Genomic DNA, 25,510 nt, shown 5'->3' on the forward strand with positions numbered 1-25,510 from the left:
ACAATGTATGTTAGCGTAATCTGTAGCAAATGGTCCAGGAACTACGGCTAGGAAAGAAAGGTCATGCTTATGACCATGATGATTAGAGGTCACCTCATTTGTGTTCTGCTCTTGCATGAAGTTCACTCATTCCATCAACTTCTCTTTAACAATAGTTCCTTTGCCTCCATTTTGCTAGCTGTACAGTGTTCACTTAAAATTTTAAATTAATTAGAAAAACTCTCTTAATCAATCTCCTAATCAAACCATCTGGCGGAGAAGGATGAAGTGGTCAAGAACTGTTGAAGGAACAGTCCAGCACATAGATCTGGGTCAACAATAGACTTCCAGATGTCGATTTAGATCAATACTAGCGAGCAAGCTGGGACACTGACGAAGGAAAAAATCACTGAGATGACATGAGAGGAACCTTGCGAGAAGCCAGACTCAGAATCGAAACTGTGACACCAGATAGCAGAATTACTGTATAACTCTACTTTTGTTCAGCTGTGTACTGTAAATATGAACAGATCTAAGTGCACTGGAAGGATGTTGTGATGAGCACAGGAAAGTCTTGATGATTACAGCAGCAGCTGGGCAGCATTCAGATAAGATTCTCTAGTAAAGAGAGGTTGATTCTTGTTTTAAGCATCTTGAAGGTGTCCATGTGGGACCATTCACAGCTGTAAAAGATGAGAAGCTCCAAGCATCAGGATTATTCAGGCAGGTCTGGAGGTGAGAAGATCTACAGCAGTAGAAGTGTATCAGGATGAGGTACATGCAACAGAAGAGGATGTGCAGTGGAGTTAGGCCTGAGGGAATCACCAGGAACAAAATGGCTCAGGTTCTGCACTAATCACTAGAAGACTTGGGCTATTAAACAAGTCCAATAACACTATAAGGGCTGTTGCTCTGAGCAAAATTGCCAAGTTATGAACTGTGAGAAACCAGAAGCCAAACACCGCTTAGACATTTTAAAATTTATTGAAAAAACAATAATGTTGGAGCTAGTTAATGTTTTTATCTTGTCTCTGCAATGGAAATACTTCAGTCTTGAATTTCACCACAGATCTCAAACAATCCCAAAGGTTTCCTATTTGTTAGCAACAAAACGAATCAGTTGATTGAAGAGTCCATTACAGGACTTCTATCCTCCCTTGTCCCATTTTGTCTGGAGGTTTTAGTGCAGACAGCTCTATTCTCCATTGATGCTATAATGAAAGTCATCACGTGTCCACTAATTTGTTGCTTGGCTGCCTTGATAAATGCAACTGAGCATCACTATCGGCTATGCACATTTGCTAACCCGTAACTGTAGGCTAATTAACGCCGCTGTGTAAGACTGTCTGAGATCAGGTTTGACGGAGTGGCTCGTGTAGTAAATCGGTCTGCTGCGCAGAGATAGTGGAGGAGGGCTGCTAAAGGCTGCTATTAGCAATGAGCTAGGCCTAGCAGTGGAGATGATGGACTGGGACTGGCATTGATTTCACAGCTCCTACACATGCAGTCACTGTGTGGGGGTGTATGAGTGTGTGTTTGGATCGGAGGGCAGAGCTACGTCATTACACTAGCAACCTTTGCATTAACAAGCTGCTGTATATCTGTATAGTTTGTGTCAGTGTGGTGACGTGAGAGTAATGAAGTCAATAACATGGATCAAAAAGATCCGAATCTTTATTAGCTGTTTGTAATTATAAAACTTTCCACTATGAGACAAAAAGTCTCCCATGTCATACATTAAATGTCAATACATTCCATATGGTGCTTTTATTAAATAATCATTTTATGTCATTAAATGATTTGCCATCTTATGTTTAAAATGGCAAAATAAAGTAGAGTCATTGAGTCATTTAAAGTATTGAGTCAAAAAATGAGTCATTTAAAAGTTAACACATGATCTGCTTATTATTATTATTATTATTATTATTAGTATTATTATTATTATATCTGGCAGCTTAGTTTAAGGAAATGTTCACAATTACAGTAATTATTTTTAAGCAGCAATTATTATTCATCAGTTATTAATGACAAAAAGGACTGATGTAAGTGCAATTTTATTAGAAGATCATCCAAATAAAAAAAGCTTGAAACATCAGGTGAAGAGACCCTCATTCTCTGGTATGCAAACTGATTTAATTAAAATATTTTCCTTTTTTTTTTTAACAAAGATGTCATTTTGGATTGTGGTGCATCTGTGGTGCATCTATGGCAAATCTGATCAACTCTTTTAGCATTATCAGGGCTTGTGCTAAGTCTGAACTGTAATCAGCGCTCTACATCACCATCTAAAAGTTCAATATTCTCCCTCTCTCTCTCTAGAACATGTTCTTCTTTCTATTCTGAGATCATCGTCGTTTAGGTTTTTCAATTGTTTTGGTTTTCCCAGAGTTATGTCACCTGATTCTAGTTTGCAGTCAACTGTGTTCATTTAAAAAAAAAAAAACAAGCAGGTTTGACCAAGAATGCTCAGAATGTGTGTTAGATATTTCACACACACACACACACACCAAACTTTCACCGTCCTCGGTCTGTTGGGTTTCCCATTGCACAATGGTTGCAATTTGGATTGAAATGCATGAATCCATGCATGCTCTAACGCGCACAGTCTCAATTCAGTAGCGGCGCTTCGACAAAATGATTTTGTCATGTCCAATTTAGCATAACAATTGCTCTGACTTGAGCTGCCATCGAAAACCATTATGGGATGAAGAGATAGGAGGAATGCAGGAGGGAAAGAGGACAAGGAGGAGAAGTGCTATGCATTTTCACTAGATGAAGTGTGAGCAAAAGAACTGGAAAAGTCTACTTAGCTCCTTCTCCATATGGTGAATAATTAGCGAGTCGTGGCGAGAGTCTAGAAGCATGGAAACAACTAGCTTAAATGTAATTTTTCAGTGGAAAATTAAAAACTTCCCAAATATAAAACAAAGCTAAAATAAAACGTAAGAAAAGATCATATTAGAGTATAGAGTATGACTGTAGTATTACACGCAATTTACGGCGAAGTCTCCAAAAATAAAAAGTCCTGGTGTATGAGATACTTTGAATTTAAAACATACAACTGACCCCAGTCACTTTATATACGTGCTAGAGTTTAACTGTGACCTGAAAAGACCAACCATACGATCTGATCTCACGTCACTGAAGTGTTTATTCAATGCTAATGATATCACATCAGTCTGGGTTTGATGAGGTCAAATGTACTGTAACTGTACTGGATTAGATGACTAGCCTGTTGTGGATCTTTGTTAGCTTATGGGTAGAATCTGGTGCAGTTTTTTAATTGCGCTGTGAGAGTTAATTATCGTTAGCTGTGCTGGTCACATACCTGCAGTGACTTGGTGTTCAGGAACTTATTCTTAGTGAAAAATTGAGCTCATGGCATGAATTTGCAGCCCATGATACTCAGAGTCTAGTCAATGAACTGCTGTGGATGTAATGGTGCTCCAATGGTAAGTTTAGAGTTCTCTCTAATCCAGTGTTTAATAAAAAGCATAGAGAGTAGCTTCATTTTAAGAACATTACCTTCTCATCCAATATTTTGACAACTTTGACACAAATTGCACCAAATAAATGAGCTTTTTTTGCGTTTTTATCTTCTTTCTTTTTGTCCCGTAGGCAACACCAACAGTGTGTTTGCTTTGGACTACATCAGCGGATCGTTGACGGTGAATGGCCGACTGGACAGAGAGAACCCTCTGTATTCTTCAGGATTCTCGCTAACAGTCAAGGTGTGTGTTTACGTTTATGTATTATCTCTTATTAATAGTCTCAGGACAGTCCACGCTGTCAGTTAAAACTGATTGCTAGTCAATATTGCTAATCAGCGCTTTTGATTGCAAATAGCAGTACAGTAGAAAATAAAAATACAGAGTCGCAGAGACGTCTGTATAATTAAATGACACGGTGCATAATAAAAGCCTCATTCTCACACCTTGAAGTGTTTACCAGGGTAATGCACAGCATCTTCATATGGACAGGGACATGATGGAAATGTTCTCAGTCCTGATGTTAATGGGCAGCATATTGCAGGAATAATAAAGTGTGTTGTGCCTAAAGAGTAGTTTATAAATGTCCACTTAGTGTAAGTCATTTTGAACAGTTACGTATGAATGAGCTAATATTCAGTTAGGATTCGGATCTATTAAGAGCACTCTTAGAGCATCAGTTGCTGAGCTGTGTGTGTGTGTTGTGTGTGTGTGTGTGTGTGTGTGAGAGAGAGAGAGAGAGAGAGAGAGAGAGAGAGAGAGTGTAAGATTCTTGTTCACAATTTATCACTGTATCCTTCTGACAGTCACTTGCCCAAAGGCTGAATGAAGCATATGTGTGTGTGTATGTGTGTTTGTGTGTGTGTGTGTGAGTGTGTGTGTTTGTGTTTGTGTGTGTGTGTGTGTGTGTGTGTGTGTGTGTGTGTGTGTGTTTGTGTGTGTCAAAACCGTCACAACTCTTGTAGGCCTCTGGGTCTGTGGATTCTCTCACTCTCTCAGACTTGTCTTTCAGTGACTTTTAAAGAAGTTTAAAAATAAGTAATTTAGCAAATTAACACCAAGCTGCAGACGGTCGTAAACCCCCCATGAACACCCCAAGACACCTAAATGAAACCTCCCATGAACACCCCAAGACCCCTAAATGTAACCCCCCTATGAACACCCATGATCACCTCATGTAACCGCATGAACCCTAAATGAAACACCAATGAACCCTAAATGAAACCCCCTATGAACCCTAAATGAAACTCCAGATGAACCCACATGAATCCTAAATGAAACTCTCAAAGAACACCCCAAGAACCCTAAATGAATCCCCTATGAACCCCTATGAAGTCCCCCCCACCCCATGAACCCCTCATGAACTCTATGAGCCCTAAATGAAAGCCTCCATGAACCCCCTCATGTACCCCATGAGCTCTAAATGAAACCCCCATGAACCCTAAATAAAACTCCCCAAGATCCACCTCATGAAACCCCCTATGACTCCCCCATGTACCCCCCATTAATGCTAATTGAAACGTCCATGATCCCCTCTCGTACCTCCATGAAATCTAAATGAAACCACCCAAGAACCCCCTATGAACCATCCCACAAACCCTAAATGAAACCCCCCATGAACCCCCCTATGCCCCCCCTCCATGAACCCACTCCATGACCCCCCCTATGCATCCATTCAGTTCTACAGAGCTGAATATAGAATAGAAGACTGTATTTATGTCTCCTCCACAACCTGAGCAGATTTTTAGATTTTTAAGCATTTTGTTACTTGTCTTATTTATAGGCTCTTAACAGTGCAGTTATTAGAGGCATATGCTGTGGCCATATGGTGTTTTTATTCTGCTCCACTCAGACATTTCATCATTTGGTGTCTTAAAGCTAACAGAATTTAGTCATAGCTTTTTATAGAGAAAATAAATATGCTGTGTGTTTTTAAAACTTTGTTGTTGAAATTCTTGTTATATAATTGTTTTAGAAGTGCTCAGAGCTTATTGTTGGTCTTCTGGGAATGTTCATGGTGGTACGTTCGGTGGTTCTCTGGATGTAAATGTAAATACGTTTACATCTCTTCCTGCGCAGAGATTCAGACTGATGGCATTCTCAGTCTGTGACCTGGTGACCTGCAATCGATGTATTCATTCATACAGACTTAAATGATCTTCTGTAAGTCGCTCTGGAGAAGAACATCTACCAAATGACGTCAATCTAAATATTAATAGCGTCCTGGTCTTTTCCCACACTTTACCAGTCCAGTGTTGGTGAGCTGTGGTTAGTGTAAGTACTTATATTTATATGTGGCTTGACCAGTTATGTCTGTGTAGGTTTTCATTGTAAATATCAATTTTCTCATCTTTAAAATGGTATTTGTAAGAATTTTTATATTTCATCGCGTCTCAGCCACTACAACAAACCCAGACATGAGATACCTCTGTAAGTAGCGCATGCTTTAATAAGCCAACGCATAATGTGCGAATTGACACTCGACACTCGACCGATTGTGAATTCCACCACAATCTCCCAGCGACGTCTGTCTTCTTAATTAAAATCAATGATCTTGCCAATGTGCTGGCGAACACACTCTCCAAAAACATATTCATAAGTTATAGATTTTTTTCCACTTCTTTTCTTGCCTCATGTGCATCGCCTCATTCGCGCTCTTTTTCCCCCTCCAGCCGCTCTCGTTGGTGCAGATATTGATTTTGAGCGCAAAGGTAATAAAACTAATTTCTCAACTTCACAAAACAGGGATGGTGCACGTGGTGCTGCACTCGAGGTCAGCACACTTATAAGGAATTAGGAATTAGAAAAAAATGGTTAAACGTCGAAGTTCTACGATTACAAGCTCGGGCTAACCTCTCCTCAAATTACCCCGTCCCTCTCTCGCTCAGCTAATACAGCGTATTCCTTTTTCATTATATCCCCTCATCACCGAGGCTATCGCAGAGAACGAGAAGGAAAAGAGAACACGTGCGAGTAATTGTTTTCCCGCCACCGCCACTCGATTGCGCTCTCTCATTCGATCTCATTGCATTTGTGTGTTTCTCTGCATTGGCCCTTGTTTAACCCCACTTATCTTTTTCTGTCTCTGCTTATCTAATATAAGGACCATGAGGCTGAGATTGAGGAGCGACCTTTCATGCACCGCCGTGATCGATCCATCCTTTCGTTCTGTCGCTCACTCACTCACTTTGTATCACCGTAGGCCACATTAAAAAGACGTATTGTTTCCGATTTTGTTGTGCTGACTAGCTCGGAAATGCGAGCAACACACAACAGTCTGTTGATGTACGATGACTTGCAGTGATGAATCTAAATCACTTTCAGTCTGAGTGTTTACGTTTAATCATTCGTTAGACACTTTTTAGTGAACTGAACTTGTGCTTGTGCTAAGAGCATGTTTAGATATGCAGAATTAATCTGAGGCCCTGGTCCCATGTATACAGATATTTATCAAAAGGTCTTTAATCCTGTACACCGGCGGAAAGGAAATCGACTTATCGGACATTTTCAATCAGTATAAACAAACGAATTCTTTTATCACCACAAGTTGGCTTTCAGTGTAAGACGTGTGTTTTTTATCTTACACAGAATTTTAGTTGTTGAAGATAACACCTTCATATTTTAGATGAAAAGCACTCTGGGCATCTCAAATAGCAGAAATGGGTTGATATTACCATGTACTTTGAAGATAGAAGCATCTTTGGGGAAAAAACTAAACAAACTTTTCTAAGAATAATATATCGCCCAATCGTTGGTTAGAAAAAAAAACAGAAAATGTTTTTTAAAAGTATTTACTTTTCATATGAGCTTCGTATTAATCACTACTGTGCAGTGGAACATGACCAAGACATTCAATCCTGAACATGGACACAACCAAACAGGAGCAAATTGTATTTTTTGTCCTTTTGTAAAAAAAAAAAAAAAAAAAAAAAAAAAATTGAACAAAAAATCCCAAGAGCATATAAAAAAATTTGTTTACAAAAAAATTGTGACTTCATGAGGATTCAATTTATGAGCAGGAGAGAAGTCAAATGCTATTAAACTCTGATTGGCGAGAGCCATTCGTGTCCATCGTGTCCCTCATGTACCTCACGCTTCTAGTGTGCTCAGATCTAATGGAATTAATTTGCAAACTACGTAATTAACCAATTCAGAAATTACAGACCTCAAAGTAATGACCTGGTCAATAGCCTTGATAAACAGAACCATAGCACAAAATTTATAACACGCACAAAACCTGTTTGCGTCTAGAAAAAACGTGTTTAGAAACATACGTAATTCCCGTCAACGTGAAAATAGTTAAGACAGGCTTTTGACATTTCTACAAGTTTGAGGATGTTACAAAAAAAACCCTTCAGGGCTGAGGGTTCGATTCTTGTGTCCGCTGTGTGTGGAGATTGCATGATTCCTCCGGATCTCTGGTCTCTTGTTCCTCCAGTTGTAGGCTGATTGGCATCTGTAAATTCTGTGTGATATGTGAATGTGTGTGTGTATGCGATTGTGCCGTGATAGGCTGGCATCCTGTCCCTTGTGTTACCACACCATGCCTTGTGCCCCAAGTCTCATGAGGTAGGCTCCAGGCTCTCTGTGAGCCAGTAGGACAAGCTGAGTTCAAAATAACCAATTAACTATAATCCATGACTTTCCACGAGAGCTGATCTGGCAGCTCAGCGGTTAAGGTGTTGGGAAGGTTGAGAGATCGGTGCCTTAATCCTCAACTGCTCAGTTGTATAAATGAGATAAATGTCAGTTTCTCTTGATACGAACGTCTGCCTAATGCCGTGGATGTAAACGTGATCTCTACAGGCTTGGAACATTTTTTTACTGCAGATTGATTACAGTGAAAACAAACCTCAGCTCAGACTCACCTCAGTCACAGGAAGTGAACCAAACAGGATACATAGACTGCATTTGATTTCTTTTTTACATTTTTAACCGAGTAAACAAACTACAAACAGAATAAAGAACGGTAAGACGGATTAACGAGCCTGACACGTCGGCGCCAACACGGGAAAGGAACGGGCTTTTGAATATTGCAGAGTTACAAGTGTAGTGCGAGCTGCTTCATGCTGCTGAATGAAGACTGAGTGTTTGTGCTAAAGTTATATAGAGTCCTTAATTAGCTGGAAATGAGCTGCGGGTGTTGAATTCCAGCGAGACGGAGTGCTGAGAGGGCGGAGCTCCTCCTGATGCATGCTGGGAGTTGGATTTCATTACATATTAGCTTAAACTGACATGCAAAATCTATAATTAGTGCCAGAGGAGAGACAATGCAATATCTATTCTAAATACAGCACCTAAGGGCTCTTAAACCCTTAAAACCTCTCTGTAGATACAGTACATAATATCTGTTTAATATCCATTCTACATTTCATAGATGTTTATTTATCAAAAAACCTTTCTTTTTTGCAGTATCGCTTTTTTCCCCGTAAGCGTAACTCTGACATTTAACCTACAGTAATTGTCTGTCTTTTCTCGATCCCACTGTATTTGTGTGTGTAGGCGACAGAGCTGAATGACGACCGTACGCCCACTTCGGCGACCGTCCTCACAACCTTCACCATCCTGCTCATTGATAAGAACGATAACGCTCCCAAGTTTAACAGCTCTGAGTACCGTGTGCGCATCACCGAGCTGGTCCAAGTGGGGTTCGCCTTGCCGCTGTCTATACAGGTGGAGGACAAGGATGAGGTGAGACTACAGCAAATAATTGCCATAATAATAATAATAATAATAATAATAATAATAATAATAATAATTCTATATTTTTACTAATAATTTCATATTTTCTATATATTATGAGCCACATATAGCTCTTTATAAAAGGACACCTAAAGGGTATTTCATAACACACTCAATGCAAAGTGTAACGTAAATTACCATTAAAAGACATAAAAGCAAGTACTGGTGCTTTTCACAATTTTTTTTTTAATTCTGCCTTTTATCCCAGCAAGCATCTGTCAGTAATTAACCTCATCTGGCGTCTGAAACTTTCAGAGGTAGTTATCGCAGCATTTAAAGTTTGCTGTGAAGATACGCTGCTGGCTGGTAACAAGCTATTGATCAAGCAGGACGCACCTTTCCAATTACTGAGCTTTCTCTTGCATAGGAGGAGCCCGTTACACAAGACAGCCTTCTAACACGCTGCATGGGCTCTTTTTTAACCATAAGTTTATTCAAGAGCGACAGGGATATGTATCTTAAATTTATAAGTATGTAAGTCGAAGGGACGTTCTTGAGTTAGTAGAAGTCCAGGATCTCAAACCCTGTGAAAAAAAAATTCAAAGAAATATCTAGTGTATGCTTTATGTATTTTTTAATGAATAGTATAGCGATGTGTAATAGGATCAATCTGTCATTTAAAACTCAAAGGCATTCTTTCACTTTTCACTCTTTTTCTTTATTTTTCTTTCTTTCTTTTTTTTTCCCAGAGGTGCTGGTATATTACATACATAATATACATTTGTGTAGTGTCTGCTGTGGAGTCCACACACACACACACACACACACACACACACACAAACAGAACAGTACTGTATTCAACATTGACCTCTTTAGTCCTACATCAAGTTTCTGTCACTTCCCATTAGTCATATCTAGTCAAGTATACACACACACACACACATTTGCAGAAGCATATATAGACTCACACACACACACATACCACCACTCCAGCAGAGCGGCACTTGGCACACATTGGACTCTGCAGCAATTTAATTTGCTCCAGAGAAGATGGGACAGAGCGTCAAATTATAGCTAACGAGCAGAATCAATCAGAGAAGGACAGAGATAAGCGCAGAGCTAGTCAACTCTGATTGATTCTCGCCTCGACCGCCCAGGATGGGCCCTGACAGATAAAGATAGAGAGGCAGAAGTGGGTGGTGGGTTCGGTAGGTAGGTGAGGGGGTAGGATAGGGTTTTAAAAAACCTAGGATTAGATATCTGCGAGTAAAAAAGTACAACATGGAGAGGAAAATGGATCAGAATGTGAGAGAGAGAGAGAGAGAGAGTATCTGGACAAATATCGAATTAGAATGTGTGAGATAAAGCAGAGGAAGCATGAGGGATGGACCGGATAAATGAGGAGGTTCAGGCTGGATTAAAGCGAACTGCAAATATGATGGACTGAGCATGGAGGAGAAAAATGAATCACAAAGAGAGACAAAGAGATGAGCTGGCCAAAATAAAAAATAAGAGTGAGGGATTGTGGTTAAAGGATAAATAGGTTGAGTGCAGAAAGGAAGGTCAGGCAGAATGAAGAAGATAGCTGTGATGGCGAGAGAGAGAGAGAGAGAGAGAGAGAGAGAGAGAGAGAGAGAGAGAGAGAGAGAGAGAAGAAATACAGAACTAGAATTTGGGAGATAAAAGAAAGTGAGAGTGAAGGATAAGGGTTAAGGGATAGACAGGATAAGTGGAGAAAGAGAGATACTCAACATGAAGGGAGCAAAAGGAATGATGGGGTGAACACAAAGAAGTAAAATGGACCAGAAAGAGCGAGAAGAGAGAGCAGGCAGGGGGAAAGGTGGCAAGAGAATAAAAAAAGAATTTTGAAGTGGCAGGTAAACCAGTGCAAGAGTAAAGGATAGAGGTTCGGGATAGACAGGATAAATGGAGGGAAAGAGTCAACCAGCATGAAGCTGCAATGGAGGGAATTTAGAGAAAGGCAGAAAGGAACAAAAGAAAGAAAAGACCTTATATACGCTGCTGAATTCTCAGCTCTGATTGGTCAGAAGGTGTCCATTAATGTTCAGTCTTAATAGCAAAGTTTATAGAAATGAACTCGTTATTAAAGGTTAGGATTTCTCTAGCAAATTCAATTTTTAGCCAGAGGGAAGTTTTAGGACTGAGGAGTTTTGTAACTTGCTCTCTGGTTTCTCTGCATTTGTCTTATTAACTCCAGGTGAATTAAAAAAAAGAGAGATTTTGAGAGCAACCGCAGTGTTAAATGTAACTATATCATATAGTTACATATCATAGTACTATATATATTATACATACTCAGCTTCAGGCCAGAAAACAAGATCCACAACATCCACTAGTGCTTTATTTCTTACTTAATTAACAGGAATAAGATGAAAGTACACTTGCGTTGGTGTTTTTAGGAGAAAAGGACGAGAGGTTAGGTATGAAGCATGTAATATGATGCGAGACGATTTGTTTCATCATTGTTATTCAATTAGTCATTTATTTTGGGGTATTTGACTGAATCAGAGGATCTCCACAACAGATCTTGTGGGTTGTTCTGGATTGAAGTGTTTAGGACCTACTGAAAGGAGTCCTACAATGGACACATAAGCATCAGAACCGGACCGTGGATCAGTTGAAGATGGTCTGGTCTGAGTCACATTATCACATGTTCTTTTGTGCATATGTGTCACTTTCCTGGACAAGAGAAAATATGAAGACATGAAGACGGCGAGCCGACCGAGACTGAGATGCTCTGTTGGGAAATCTAAAGTCCTGGCATCCATGTGGACGTTACTTTGAACTTACAGTAGTGGCTTTGTTATTCACAAAATGAGCAGAAACTGTTCAGAAATGATTTGAAGAGTTCAAGGTGTTGACTTAGTCGGGGGTGTTAAGCAAAGTAAGCTCCAGTCTTCCTTTATCCTGTCCACACACACACACACACACCCTTACACATGTTCTCACACCTAAATCCACTTCGTCTCTATCAGCATGTCCAGATATCTTTGTCAGGAATGTTGTTGACTGCTTCGTACTTTTATATACAAATTTAGATGCCGTTCTGTGAAGGTGTGAAGATGAGCGATGCGCCCACACACACACGCACACACACACACACACACACACACACATACACACACACACATGCACGCGCACACTCTTGTCCAAACTTCCCCTGCTCGACTTGTCTGCAAAACTTTGACGGCCCGTGTGACAGCCTGGTTTTATCCTCTCTCTAAAGGCAGAAGGCGAAATGGACGGGCAATTACGCTTATGGCCGGTGTGTGCTGACATCCCTGCATATTGGATGGCTCTTTAAATAGCCGCCCATCAGGCACAATGGCTCCCTAAGAGCTCAAAACAAAAAAAAAATAAAGCAAAGAGAAAAAAAAAAAACAACCTCTAGCGTAATATGGCCATCGATCCGGAACACCGGCAACCATGTTCGCTTCTCCGGAGCCTGCATTTGTTGCATTGAAAACAAGTTGTTGTCTCCGCTCCAAACTATTTTGAGTGCCTACACGCTTTATGGCACGTTTTTAGTGTCTGCGGAATGTCAAAACGGCGCGAAGGTGCAAAACCTGATCATTTAATTTAAGAACATCTGAGAATAACAACACCGATCTCATGTTTTCTTCGAGTCAAAGATAACATCACGTGCCAAAGTCTCTCTTTCTTATTCCGTAGCAGTTTGCCAAAGCTAACCAGCTTCTTTTAGATTTATTAGACTGACACATCATACACTTAGTTCCTGTCATCACCTACATCCCAGCAGTTGTAAAAAACAATTTTTCTTTATCAAGTTAATAAGACAGAAATAAAATGCACAATCCCAAATGTTACAGCTTTACCTCTGATCATTACAGAGCGCTGACAGTGAAGACTCCTTCCCTAAAACCATTCATTTTAAGTTTTTCTTTGTTTTCTGACGTGGTCTTCTGCCATTCAGCTCATTCATCTCAAGGTTCAACATATCTTTTTGCATTTTCATACATTTTGAGATGCTTTTCGGCTCAAGATTGTAAAGAGTGTTTATTTGAGTGAGTTATCCTAGCCTTCCTGTCAGCTCAGAACAGCCTCTATTAACATCAAGACATTTCCACCTGCTTCTCTGACACTTATTGGAGGTTTCTTGGGTTAGTTTTGTTTTCCACACCACACTTTAGAAAATCCCAGGAGATCAGAACATGATCAAAGCCACTGAGATCACATTTTCCCCAGTCTGATGTTTCGATGTGAAGAGTAGCTGAAGCTCCTGATCTTCATCATGAGGATTTATTCATTGTTCTTCTGCCACACGATGAGCTGCTTGCTCATTACAGGTGAACGCAGGTGGTTCTAATAAATTGCCCATTTTGAGTGTATATAAAGAATTTCAGTGATCAGTTTGCCAAAATGCAAGTAATATTATGGCTAATATTCATGGCTATCTCAACCTCGATCATTTTGATCACAAGATGAAACGAATGAAAGTTTCGGCTTTGTAGACGTAATAATAAGATAAATGGTGTGTGTGAGTGTGTGTGAGTGTGTGTGTGTGTGTGTGTATGTGTGTGTGTGTCGATAGCTATTATCAGCTCTGCTCCTTATTAAGAAACACCTGTCAAATTTGTCCAAAAAATAAATAAATAAATAAAAATGTGTTAAGAAACAGTGATGTGCAACCAGGATGGATTTCATTGTGTATAATTGCAAATTACAATACAGCTTAATTAGAAGGAACCCAAACACTGATGTTGTCACATTTATTCTTGTCAGCAAGCCTTCGGTCCCTCCTGCTAACATCATTCTCTTGTTTTCTCATTTAGTCCATCAAGAGGACATGGATCCTGCTGCCAGTGTGTTTAAAGAGAGGCTTCATCCTCCTCTCCTCTCTTTATAATCATAGTCTTTCAGCGTGAAGGGAGGCCTCTGATTCCACATTCATGCCCGCAATTACAATCTACAGCCTGCGGAGAAGCGATTTTCATAAACGAGAGATAAAAAAGAGGGCGAATGGCATGGATTAACCTCGATCGCCGACTGTTGCAGTTATTGTCCGTTAATCTTTTTTCTGCTTCTTTCCTCGTCTCGGTATTTTGCTCCACGGCGGATCTCCCCGGGTGAAATGTTTATTGAACTCCGAAACAATTTTCCCTTTTCGGATCAATCGCTCGCACCGCGGTCGCGAATGGCTTCGTCTGCAAATGAGATCCAGGCGTGTGTGTGTGAGTGTGTGTGTGAGTGTCTGGGTGTACGGTAATTGTCTGCTGCACTTCATTAAACCGAGAGCCTCTGTAATGCATGTGTGTGTGTGTGTGTGTGTGTGTGTGTGTGTGTGTGTGTGTGTGTGTGTGTGTGCGGGCGTGTGTTTACACTTTCTTACCCTCTAAACACATACATATAAGCCATTAGCATTCATGATGTACACCAACATCCACATACATATACAGTATATATATGCTCAGTAGGTCACATGGTCATAATACAACTTAACTATAACCCTTCACATGTCTCTGAGAGGTTCTTTTTAATTTTCTCTATATTTTATTATTAGGCCTTTAAGTTTCAGAGGGAGATGATAGAAAAACCCCCTGAAGGTCCTTCATATCGATCAAACGTGTCCTTTTCTAGTGTGAGAGAAAGTGACTGAGACGTTGTATTAAAGTGGATCTAAAATCCACTTCAAGTTAAATTCATAAAGCGTTACAGAAATACACATTCATTCAGCTTTTGAATGAAACCGATTGTGTACAAACGTCCTCACCGAGCCTGAAGGAAGTCTTCTGATGCAAGATCCATGATCATATCAGGTGACATGAAGGAGATCTTCTCCAAGCCGCTACAAGACTCAGAGATCGTTCTTCTTATTATTTTTCTCTATATATCTACACCTGCTGTGAGATAACATCCACATCCACAAGACTTTTCATACCTTATACGCTGATGACACACTCATCCTCATCCTCTCCTTCCCTCCTTCATGATTTGATGAGCTCATCTCCCGAAACTGTATTACAACAAGTATATATTCTTGGAGATATGTGCTCACATCAGTTTCTTGTCATCATCCTGGAGAACACTATGATCTCTCTATGATCTGAAAACCACTATCCTTATCTGCTTATCTTGCTTTCCAGACTGAGGTCTGAATGGTTCACTTCTCAAAAGCTGCTCTTCACTCCCCTGGACTCTCAGCTCACTACTGACACGTACTTCTTTGGCACACAAGGTCTGATCCAGGATCTGCAGCTTACATCTTTAGTTTTTATTCTCTTAAAGTTCTCCCTCACTACCACCTTCCCTTTGAGCCACAGAGCTCAGGTCTGCTTCGTTCGTATAACATTTTAAACAACTGAGCCCATTAATGAAGTCAGACGCTATTAAGTATGGAGAAAGGATGTTCAGATTGAGCATCATAATCCTGAGTGTATGATTAAAGCAGCAGTTACAGGTTCTTAGGTACAGTATCCAGGTAAGATTTTCCACTGAAGTAAATGTGAGTGTTTTTAGGATGTGCAATAGTTTAGGGTTTCCATGTGGGACCATCTAAAGTACCATCTAAACTTCACTTAACTGCCTAATTATCTCACTGTTCTCAACATCTCAGAAGGCTTTGCTTAATAGAGCCAAGGTTTTTTGTCTAGTGTTTGTAAAGTTAGATTTGCAGTTTGTCAGGAAGATTTCTGCTAAATACACAGACAGGATGGGGGCATGAATGGAGTGATCATTTTTGTGTAAGCTAAATTAATAAACTACACTGCAAATTATACCTGTCCAGCATCATCTCTCTGAGACTTTATGTCTTGTATCATTCTGATCAACAGGAGCAGGATTAACATCATTCCTTTACACTGTGACATGAACAGTATTGAGTTTATTGTTCACAGTCTTGTGATGAACCTCCTTACTGTTTGCTGCTGGAAAAAAAACAATAATAAAGAGCTAATGTTCGATTTCGTCTGTTCATACTCGATGCTCAACTTAAATCATCAGCAAAAGTAACATATGCTTACAATAGAGTCATGTTCAAAGTTATTTTTCCTTTTAATATTTGTGTTATTTTAATTCAAATATCAAACTATGGGCCAGTACTATGGATGCAATATTAAATAGACCACATTGGTCAGGCAGACAACCAATTCTCCTCTCTCTCTGTCTTTCTGTCTTTCTATAGGGAGTGAACAGCATGTTTGAGGTGATCTTAATGGGAAACAACTCAGATCACTTCACCATCTCCCCCACATCAGTACAGGGACGAGCTGATATCCGCGTGCGGGTGGCTGTGCCTCTGGACTTTGAGACTATCAGAAGCTACAGCTTTTCTGTAAGTAGTCCACAGGCCTTATCCTAATCTGGCTCACATGATATTGAGTATTTATATATTAAAAAAAAAATAGGGCAGCTAAAACTAAAACTGGCTTTTTAAAAAGTCTGCACAAGGAAACCCCTGAGTGTGCCGAGAATTTTACGTTTTGTTGTTATACTGTTACTGGGTGGAAAAAAAACCCAAGCAGAACTTGAAGGCGAAATTAAAAGGCAAGAGAATTTTTTTGTCACATGGGTTGTAAAAATCTCAGTATTGAGACAAATAAAAGAAGCCCAAGATTATTTTGGCTTAAATATTAAAAGGAATATGTAATTGAGAAACCTGTGCTTATTACAGTTAATCACTCCAGTCAGTATTCGGGACTTCATCAAGTTGTTTATTGATGATTGATGACATAATCCCTGCTTTGTATATACAATTTACTTTGTTAAATAATTGAGGTTTAATTCAGGGTTCAGAATCAAGAAGGGTTCCTAAATATCAGGGCTGAATTACTAATCGTATGTTAGTAATATGCATGGCTTCGGGTTATATTGTTTACTAGCTTGCATCTAATTTCATTTCTATGCTCTTTAGTCTCTTTGGTAATACTAGATATGAAACCTGTGTCATGTCGGAATCATGGCATAAACATGTCATATCCAGGTCTTGGAAGAATGTCGTACTGTACATCGTTAAAGATGTTTAGGATTATAAACGACTTCTAAACAAAGTTCACGAGTGATTTTCATTAAGTGACGGTAGAAGTTCTCCAAACATCTGAGAGGTGTGTGAAGGACAAATAACTAAAATTGGGAGAGCAAATACATAGTAATGAAAAGAAATCAAAAGATTTGGACAGAGTGATGCAGTATTTCAGATGTGTTTTTTAGTCAGGAGGACTTGAGCACAGCCTGAAGCAACAGTTCCTGGTGTTTGAAGTGACATACTGCTGCGCTCAGTGGAGAAACAGCTTTAACTTATGCCTCTTCCCTCGAAGCTGAGCCCAGTATATAATCGAACATTTTATAGCCTTTTGCTCTGGGAGATTTCTAGAAAATCTCGACTCAATTATCACTATTTGGGTCTTAAAATCTTTCCTGACCAGAGTTAAGCAGCAGCTCTGCCTTTTCACTGAAGGCATTTGAATATTTAATATGTTCTCAAGCTGTATAAATATATAAAGTCTGCTCTAATATGCAGTATATGTGTCACTTGGTAAGATTCCCTTTTTATATCTACTTTTGCAAACTGAATATATGACAGAACACCGGACCTAATGAACGAACTACCAGCACTCGAGTTCATGTAACATCGTTTATTTCCGTCTACGCTAACTACAAAGTAATATTTTTGCAAGCGTTCAATCTTGTATATCTCTTTTTCTGGTAAAGTTTCAGCGCTCGTATTAAATGGAATCATTCGTTATCGTGACAGCGTACAAGAGCAAGCGGCATCATTACCGAATCAGCAATACTATAGACATATTAATTATTGATGCTAAAGAGCTGTTCTTGATTGTAATGTTTTCCATAATTATGATTTCCACCCAGCTGTATGCCAATGAATCTGTAGCGGAGCACGTGGGCTTCGCTCGGGTCTTCATCGATCTGTTCAATGAGAATGACAACAGGCCTGTATTCAGCCAAACGGTGTATAACATCAGTTTACTGGAGAGCACAGCACCTGGCACGTCACTACTGAGGATACAAGTGAGCACACACACATACACTCACTTCTACAGTATACACTCAACAAGCCTTACATTGGCGTTACAATGTTTACTAATCATATAAAGCACTATGACCAATAAAGCAAGAGCACCAAGCCCAAAAGGACAGCATTGACCAATTTCTACTGCTCGAAAACCAATAAAAGGGGTGAGAAAGAGTCTTTGAAGAGAACCATGGAGAATCACTGACACTTACGATTTAGTGCTTTTTCTTTGGTTTAAAATGCTGTTCAACACTTCAGTAAACGAGTCACGGCAGTAAGGTCACACTGAGGTTTATTATCCCACTGAATAACATCCACAAGTACAAGTACAAGTACAAGCGCCCACATTCGCACATATCGTTTATTCATATTCCTGTTCCTGTTGCAAATGTGGATTTCTGTGACAAGGATATTTAAAATTCTTGCCAGTTTTTTTCTACAATGCATAACTTAGTGGTAAAAATCGTATATCTTTGTCTTTCACATTGTCTTCACACTCTGTATCTTGCACCTTCTGTATTTTTTTATTTGGTAACCCTGGGGGGATGTAGATTTTTGGTGTAATCAACAAGTAACAAGGCGAGATACGAGTATCGATATCTTTCTCCATCTCTTACTTACATTTGCCCACACACCTTTCAACAGAATCCCCAACAACGATTGTCTATTACCATAAATATCTAATATTATTTTGCTCGGAAATCGAGAGAATTGAAGAATTTTAGCTGGGATCCATAAGACCTCCGCTGCTAAAGTTGTAAGAAGGACACAAGGGTTATACTTTTTTTCTCTAAATCTTTCTGAAATACTGGAAATTGTGTCATAGCCCTTGCTCAGTAAGGTCACTTTTTAATAATTGTTACCATAAATAATGTAAAACGGCAACACGTCCGGTGCAGGTGCTCATAAATTTGAACTTTTTATTCTGTCCTTAATTCACTCACTTGTCCTCACTCAGTACAGTAAGTGCCATAGAAATCGATATAGATCAGTAAAAAGCATTGGGTCGTTTTTAAAGAGTGTAAGTGACCTTGTGATGGAGACAAATTAACACCGAATAGGATCTTAAATCATCCACTAGTCTTTTTTTTTTAAATCTCCATAATACTTAGTATATGTATATTTGCTTTGATTCTATCAGAATATGTGAAGAAATCCTAAGGACAAAGAGCAAAAGTATTGGAGCTGAAGATAACTTTTAGCATCATGTGTCACACTTCATCACTAAGGCTAAATCTAAGAGAAACGCTATAGAGTTCTGTAGACTTATATAGAGTTATACCTTTAGTGCTTTTATAAAGTGAGAGTGTTTTTTTTTTTATCTCAGAGCAAGTTTGACTCAGTCATACAGGTTTTCAGGATGTTTCCCATGGAGTCCACTCAGGTGCTTGTTCACCACTGGCACTAAACGTCTTTGTTCCTTTCACCAACCCACATTACGGAAACCCTGATGTTTGTCCAAAGAGACAAAAATGGACCAGCATCAATCCAGTGCACTCTACATCACATAGCGAAACTTGTAAGAGACAAAAACAGGCATTAAGACTTGTAAGACTCTTCTCTCTACTTTGGCCCAGATCTAATGAACGTCTGCTGAATGTCTTTAAGAGAAACACATGAATAGTAAGACACGTAACTCAGCGAGGACCTAATCCTCTTCCTCCAGTTGGTCCAGGCCAAAAGGATAATTCCAATATCTTTTATTAACATTTTAATTAACACTTTTTTATTAAGAAATCTTTGGACTTGGGGGGATTTCTCTGAGCCCTCTTATTTTGATTGTATGTTTATTTTGCCTCAATAATGCACTGTAATGTTGATGTATTTACGTATTTTCATACTTACATTGCCACATTAGCACCGCTAATGTGCAAACTGCTTCTCTTCTGGTCTGTCTTTCATTCTGTGTTCTCTGCTCTTTCTTGCGCCTTTATCCCTCCACACTTAATTCCAAGCACCACCTGTAAAAAGTTTAATGCCTGGTTTTTAAACAGCTGCTTGATTCTTATTGTTGCCTTTATGTTCCATAGTAGCTTCCATCAATCGATCGTGATCGCTTAAGGTTTAAACGGCCAATATAATAATTCTGCACTATAACGTCCAAATATATCCAGGAAGGAGAATTAGGGTTGATTTGCAGCAGAACTGTGAAACGCTTCATATAATACACAATGGAAAAGCGGGAAGACGCAGATCCAGGCTTGTAAATAATAAATGAGATCTGTGGTAATGTCATGTTCCCTCCACTAATGGCCAACTCGTATTCATTCCAAGATGTTCATGGGCTTTATGTATATACATGCCTATATTCAGCCTGGTCAGTCATGTTATGAGGAATGTATTCATTCTGTTGGTGAGAGACTGTACTGGGAGACAGTATTTCTAAGAATTATCAAGGTTATGGATCTGTGATAGTGACCAGAATGTTGGTTCACTTACATTTAATTTCTTCTTACAGTACCTCATCACATGCAACTAAAGCACCTCACTTCCTGTGTAACCCACAACGTTCCCCTGACACTCCATGGTACACGTGTTTTATGGAAACTAACGATGTCATTGTCGGCTTAAACACACGGGCGGACTCGGGTACGAGCCACCCAGCTTTCTGCGCGTTCCTAAGAACTTGATAATGTGTCAGTTGTTACTCAGGTGGCCCCGCCGCTTTATTTGTATCCTATAATAGCTTCATTTCACCACTTCTGCATAACAGCAAGGGAATTTTCACACTGACAGTCTAACATGCAGCAGCATTATGCTAATCATGTTTTATAACTGTGTATGCATGCGTGCATATTCAGTGTTATGTAGTTTTGACACTTGTAGTTATCTGTTAAGAGATTGTGCACCGTGCTTGTCATAAAAGTTGCATGTGGATAACAACATAATAACACAACATAATAAGTTCAGGCAAAGCATCCGTACTATTTACTGCACACTACCAAAATCACAATAACCTATTGAACTCCACAAAACGCCACAGCAGAACAAATTAGAAAATATTTGTTGTTAGAATGGAAAGTTTTCCTCAGTTATTCCATTAAACAAGGTAATACACATTGTAATTTTTATTTATTTATCGCTGTTACAATCTCGACTCATTAGCGCTTAACAATGTTTAATTACTGTTGTTTCCTAATAATCTGCTCTTCTAATTGCTTTCCCATTTAGCCCACAGCCTGTTTAGCATCTTAGCCAGTCGTTAATAATGTCTTTCTTTATGTTATTAATCAAGTGAAGTTGACGTGTGATCTGGTAGCTGAGACCTGATTCCGCTTGGGGAGAAGATCATAAAACAGCAGTGCTTTTATGACTGACATAAAACTGCTGCTGTTTTACAGGGTTGTGGACAATGAGTATGGTGTTAAACCACGTAAGATGACCTTTAATTTGAAGTCTTGTTAATGGCTTTATATGGAGGATGACTCACCTCTGGGTTACTATTGAATCTGAATACAGCAGGGAAGATAAAGAGAAATTAACATCCACTTATCTCACACACAGAGGTTAACTCTACTGAGTAGTATATCACAATATTATGCTACCTATGGCATTTAGTATGCTAGCAAAAGGGGCTTTTACTCTCCATATAGATATATGTTCATCCTCTCAGGACAGTTTCTCCAAAACTTTATTAGTTACATTTATTTGCAGACACTGTGATAAAGAATTAAACAGAAAACAAGTTAAATCGAGTTCCAATATGTTCCATAATAAACAAGCCCTGCTTTATTTTAATGAATAAATACCACAACATGACATTACATCATTTCAACACGCATGAGTCGTACACAGACCTGTAATAAATTTTGTGTTTTTTTTCCATGCACAAATAATTTTTGTGTAACAAAAATAACAAATAAGAGTATTGCATTCTAAGTGTCTTGCTTGAGCACAGAGTTAATGAGATATTCAGTAACACATACGCCATATAAAAATACGTCCAGGTCACCGATGCTGGACGAGAACTGATCTGTATACTAAATGTGTATATAGTGTCCGCTCCACCACTTTAGTGGTGACGAAAGCGATTAGTGATAAAAGTGATAAGACAGGGCGTAGTAATCAGCACTTTAATTTAGGGTGCTGAGAAACACTAATGGTCTAAAGACAATTGTCTGATCAAATGAATCACGTAGCATCCAGACATCAAGATAGTTAAGAGAAGAAGTTATATTTCCTTAAGGATTTCTACTTTCTACAAACCTTATCTGATGGAGAAACATTAAGGGTTCCCCAAGAGGGATGAGTGCATAGACCTTCACCAGTTCTAGATTTAATCTCCTAATTCACGAGCGTATAATAAATAGTATGTCAATTGTGATGTACAATTGTGATGTTTAAGCTCAATTTAAAGCCATACGTCATCATCTTGAATAAATCCGTACTGGGAAAGCTGATCAGGGATTGTACACCAGTTCACTGCAGAAAGTTGAATTTGAAGTTTATTTGAGATTTTTACAGTAATCTTATACAAACTTCCCCTTAGTTTACCTTGACCTAAGAATCCCGTTCACTTCTTCTTGTTTACAGACTTACAATAAAACCAGGACATGGTGCAAATAAAGGGCGATGTCAAGATCCATGCAGCACACCATCTTTGGCTTAATAAGGCCCTCAAACTCTTTGTTTCCCTCTAGCTCATGGTGGTGCGGTGTCGAATTGAAAGTGTAGCGTGTTTTTCAAATGCCGTACACGTCGTCATGCACGCATTTGGCGTCTATAACTCGCTTTGCCTGCTAAAGCCATGTTTTGTTTGTGATTTTTCTCAGTGTATTCATTTGCACAATGGTACACATTTTTAAATATTTACAGATTGTCATTAAGGCTAACATTATCATGTAGCAGAGACTGAGGCGTTAGCTTGCACACATACAGTACTTGCACTCATACGCTTTCATGTCACACACACACTTCTGTGCTAATATGTAAATGGAACTGCTCATACACAGGATGTGGAATAGCTTTACTTATTTATACACCAGATGTGTGTGCGTGTGTGTGTGTGTATATATATATCTGGTATACTGTGTTGTTTAGCTAGAGTTTCCTATAATCTTAATGGAGTGCAGGTGGGGAAATGGTGATTTTTTTAGCATTTAGTTGACTTTTTTGCACCATTGCTTTCTTGAATTGTCTTGCAGTCTACTGACTTATACGCTAGTTGTGCGTTTTGCTTTTCAAAAATTGAGAGCTTTTCACACTGTGTTTGTGTTCATCACTGATAGAACTGCTGATCATTATAAATATTTATAGTGATTTACATGAGATTGTGTGTGTGTGTGTGTGTGTGTGTGTGTGTGTGTGTGTGTGTGTGTTTGTGTGTGTCTCTCCTGGGGCTGCAGAACCTCAGATCTCCTCATATCTCCTAAATTGCACTGTTTTCCCCCTCATTCTCTGGACTTGAGTTTGTTTGCATTCATCAATCTCTTATCACCTTCCTTCACTTTTTCACTTCCTTCTATCCATTATATTGCTAATGGCTTTCTGTCCCTGTGTGTGTATCTGTTGGAATCTTTGTTTGTAAGGTGTTGGCTATGTTTGCCATGTGTGTGTGTGTGTGTGTGTGTGTGTGTGTGTGTGTGTTTGTGTGTGTCTGTGTCTTGATCTGGGCTATTTGCATTTACTTCATCCATCCTGTGTGTGCATTAATGACTATGTTCGATATGAAGCTATGAAACCAAATGAAATCCCAACTAAAGGTTACTGTTTATGTAAATGAGCACAGTGTCATGGACACGCCCACTCTTCATGTCCGGTGCCCATTTGGAGTCTGAAATTATTATTAATCTATTCTGAATTATTCTAACAGGTAAAGCTCTGCTTCGGAACACATTAAAAATCTCCAGTGTGCTTGAGACAGATTCTAGATATTTTGCAATAATAATTGAAAATACAAACACAGTTCTACACAGTTAGTCCATGCGTGTAAAGTTTTCTCGATGAAACGGCTCTAAAAATAAAAGTCTGCTCATTTTCATGCCTAAATCTCTCCAAGCTATTCACTCTCTATCTCACTCCTCTACTCATATTCATCTTCTTCTGTATTTTGCTGTGAAAAGCAAAACAGAATATTACAACAATCTGTTCATTTTTTTTCTTAAATCTTCCTCCCTCGCTCGCTCGCTCTCTCTCTGTTTATGTATTTACTCTTTCTCTTCTTATCCTCAGTATTTCTTGGCATCTCTACTTTACCCCCATCACATTGTTTGACTCATTTTCTTATCACTCGCTCACAGTATCTGTAAAGACGCTGGCTGGCCTCTTGCCCACTAACGTCTGTGTGTGTGTTTGTGTGTGTGTTTGTGATTAGGTCTGTGCTTGTAGGTCAGTTTGATTGTGTGTGTGTGTGTGTGTGTTTCTGTCTGTTTGTGTGTGCTCTGTGTTTTAAGTGTCTAAATGCACTAATAGGTTTAGTCAGTAAACAGCCCGAGGTGAGACATGTCCTTCCTGTACAATGATGTTTTGATCAGACTTAAAAAAACCCAGAACATTCCTTTTGATTTTTAAGCCAATTCTCTCTCTGTTTATTTAAAATGACCACTGATGAGTTTCATTCCAGCTGAAGCTTAATCTTTAGGCTTTGATACAAGTGACATATTTCATATCTTTAAAATATTCTAAATCTCAAATTCAACCCAAATCTCAAATTCTACCCCAAGAACAAATTTTACCCCAAACTTTGGGCAATTAGGGCACTCTTAAATTCTACCACATCTTAATTTCAACCCCAATCTCAAATTGAACCCCAACCTTAAATTGAACCCCACTCTCAAATTCTAACCCATCTCAAATTCAACCCCACTCTCAAATTCTACCCCAATCTCAAATTCAACTCAAATCTCAAATTCTACCCCAATCTTAAATTCTACCCCAATCTTAAATTCAACCCTAATCTCAAATTCTACCCCAATCTTAAATTCAACTCAAATCTCAAATTCTACCCCAATCTTAAATTCAACCCTAATCTCAAATTCTACCCCAATCTTAAATTCTACCCCAATCTTAAATTCAACCCTAATCTCAAATTCTACCCCAATCTTAAATTCTACCCCAATCTTAAATTCAACTCAAATCTCAAATTCTACCCCAATCTTAAATTCTACCCCAATCTCAAATTCTACCCCAATCTTAAATTCTACCCCAATCTTAAATTCAACTCAAATCTCAAATTCTACCCCAATCTCAAATTCTACTCCAATCTTAAATTCTACCCCAATCTTAAATTCTACCCCAATCTTAAATTCAACCCTAATCTCAAATTCTAACCCAATCTCAATTTCTAACCCAATCTCAAATTCAACTCAAATCTCAAATTCTACTCCAATCTTAAATTCTACCCCAATCTCAA

At 39.0% G+C, this 25,510-nt stretch overlaps 1 protein-coding gene across 1 annotated transcript in view; it reads left to right on the forward strand.

Moving 5' to 3' along the window:
• The window catches only part of LOC132846765 (cadherin-23-like), a 100,463-nt gene that overhangs the window by 44,623 nt on the left and 30,330 nt on the right, over positions 1 to 25,510 (forward strand). Inside the window, exons 8-13 of the mRNA XM_060871483.1 lie at positions 3,598 to 3,710; positions 6,140 to 6,178; positions 7,980 to 8,036; positions 8,970 to 9,158; positions 16,312 to 16,461; positions 17,997 to 18,155. Coding sequence (XP_060727466.1) covers positions 3,598 to 3,710; positions 6,140 to 6,178; positions 7,980 to 8,036; positions 8,970 to 9,158; positions 16,312 to 16,461; positions 17,997 to 18,155 — 707 coding nt within the window. The remainder of the gene's footprint in view (positions 1 to 3,597; positions 3,711 to 6,139; positions 6,179 to 7,979; positions 8,037 to 8,969; positions 9,159 to 16,311; positions 16,462 to 17,996; positions 18,156 to 25,510) is intronic.

This window comes from Tachysurus vachellii, chromosome 6, assembly GCF_030014155.1.
Source record: "Tachysurus vachellii isolate PV-2020 chromosome 6, HZAU_Pvac_v1, whole genome shotgun sequence".
Taxonomy (NCBI): domain Eukaryota; kingdom Metazoa; phylum Chordata; class Actinopteri; order Siluriformes; family Bagridae; genus Tachysurus; species Tachysurus vachellii.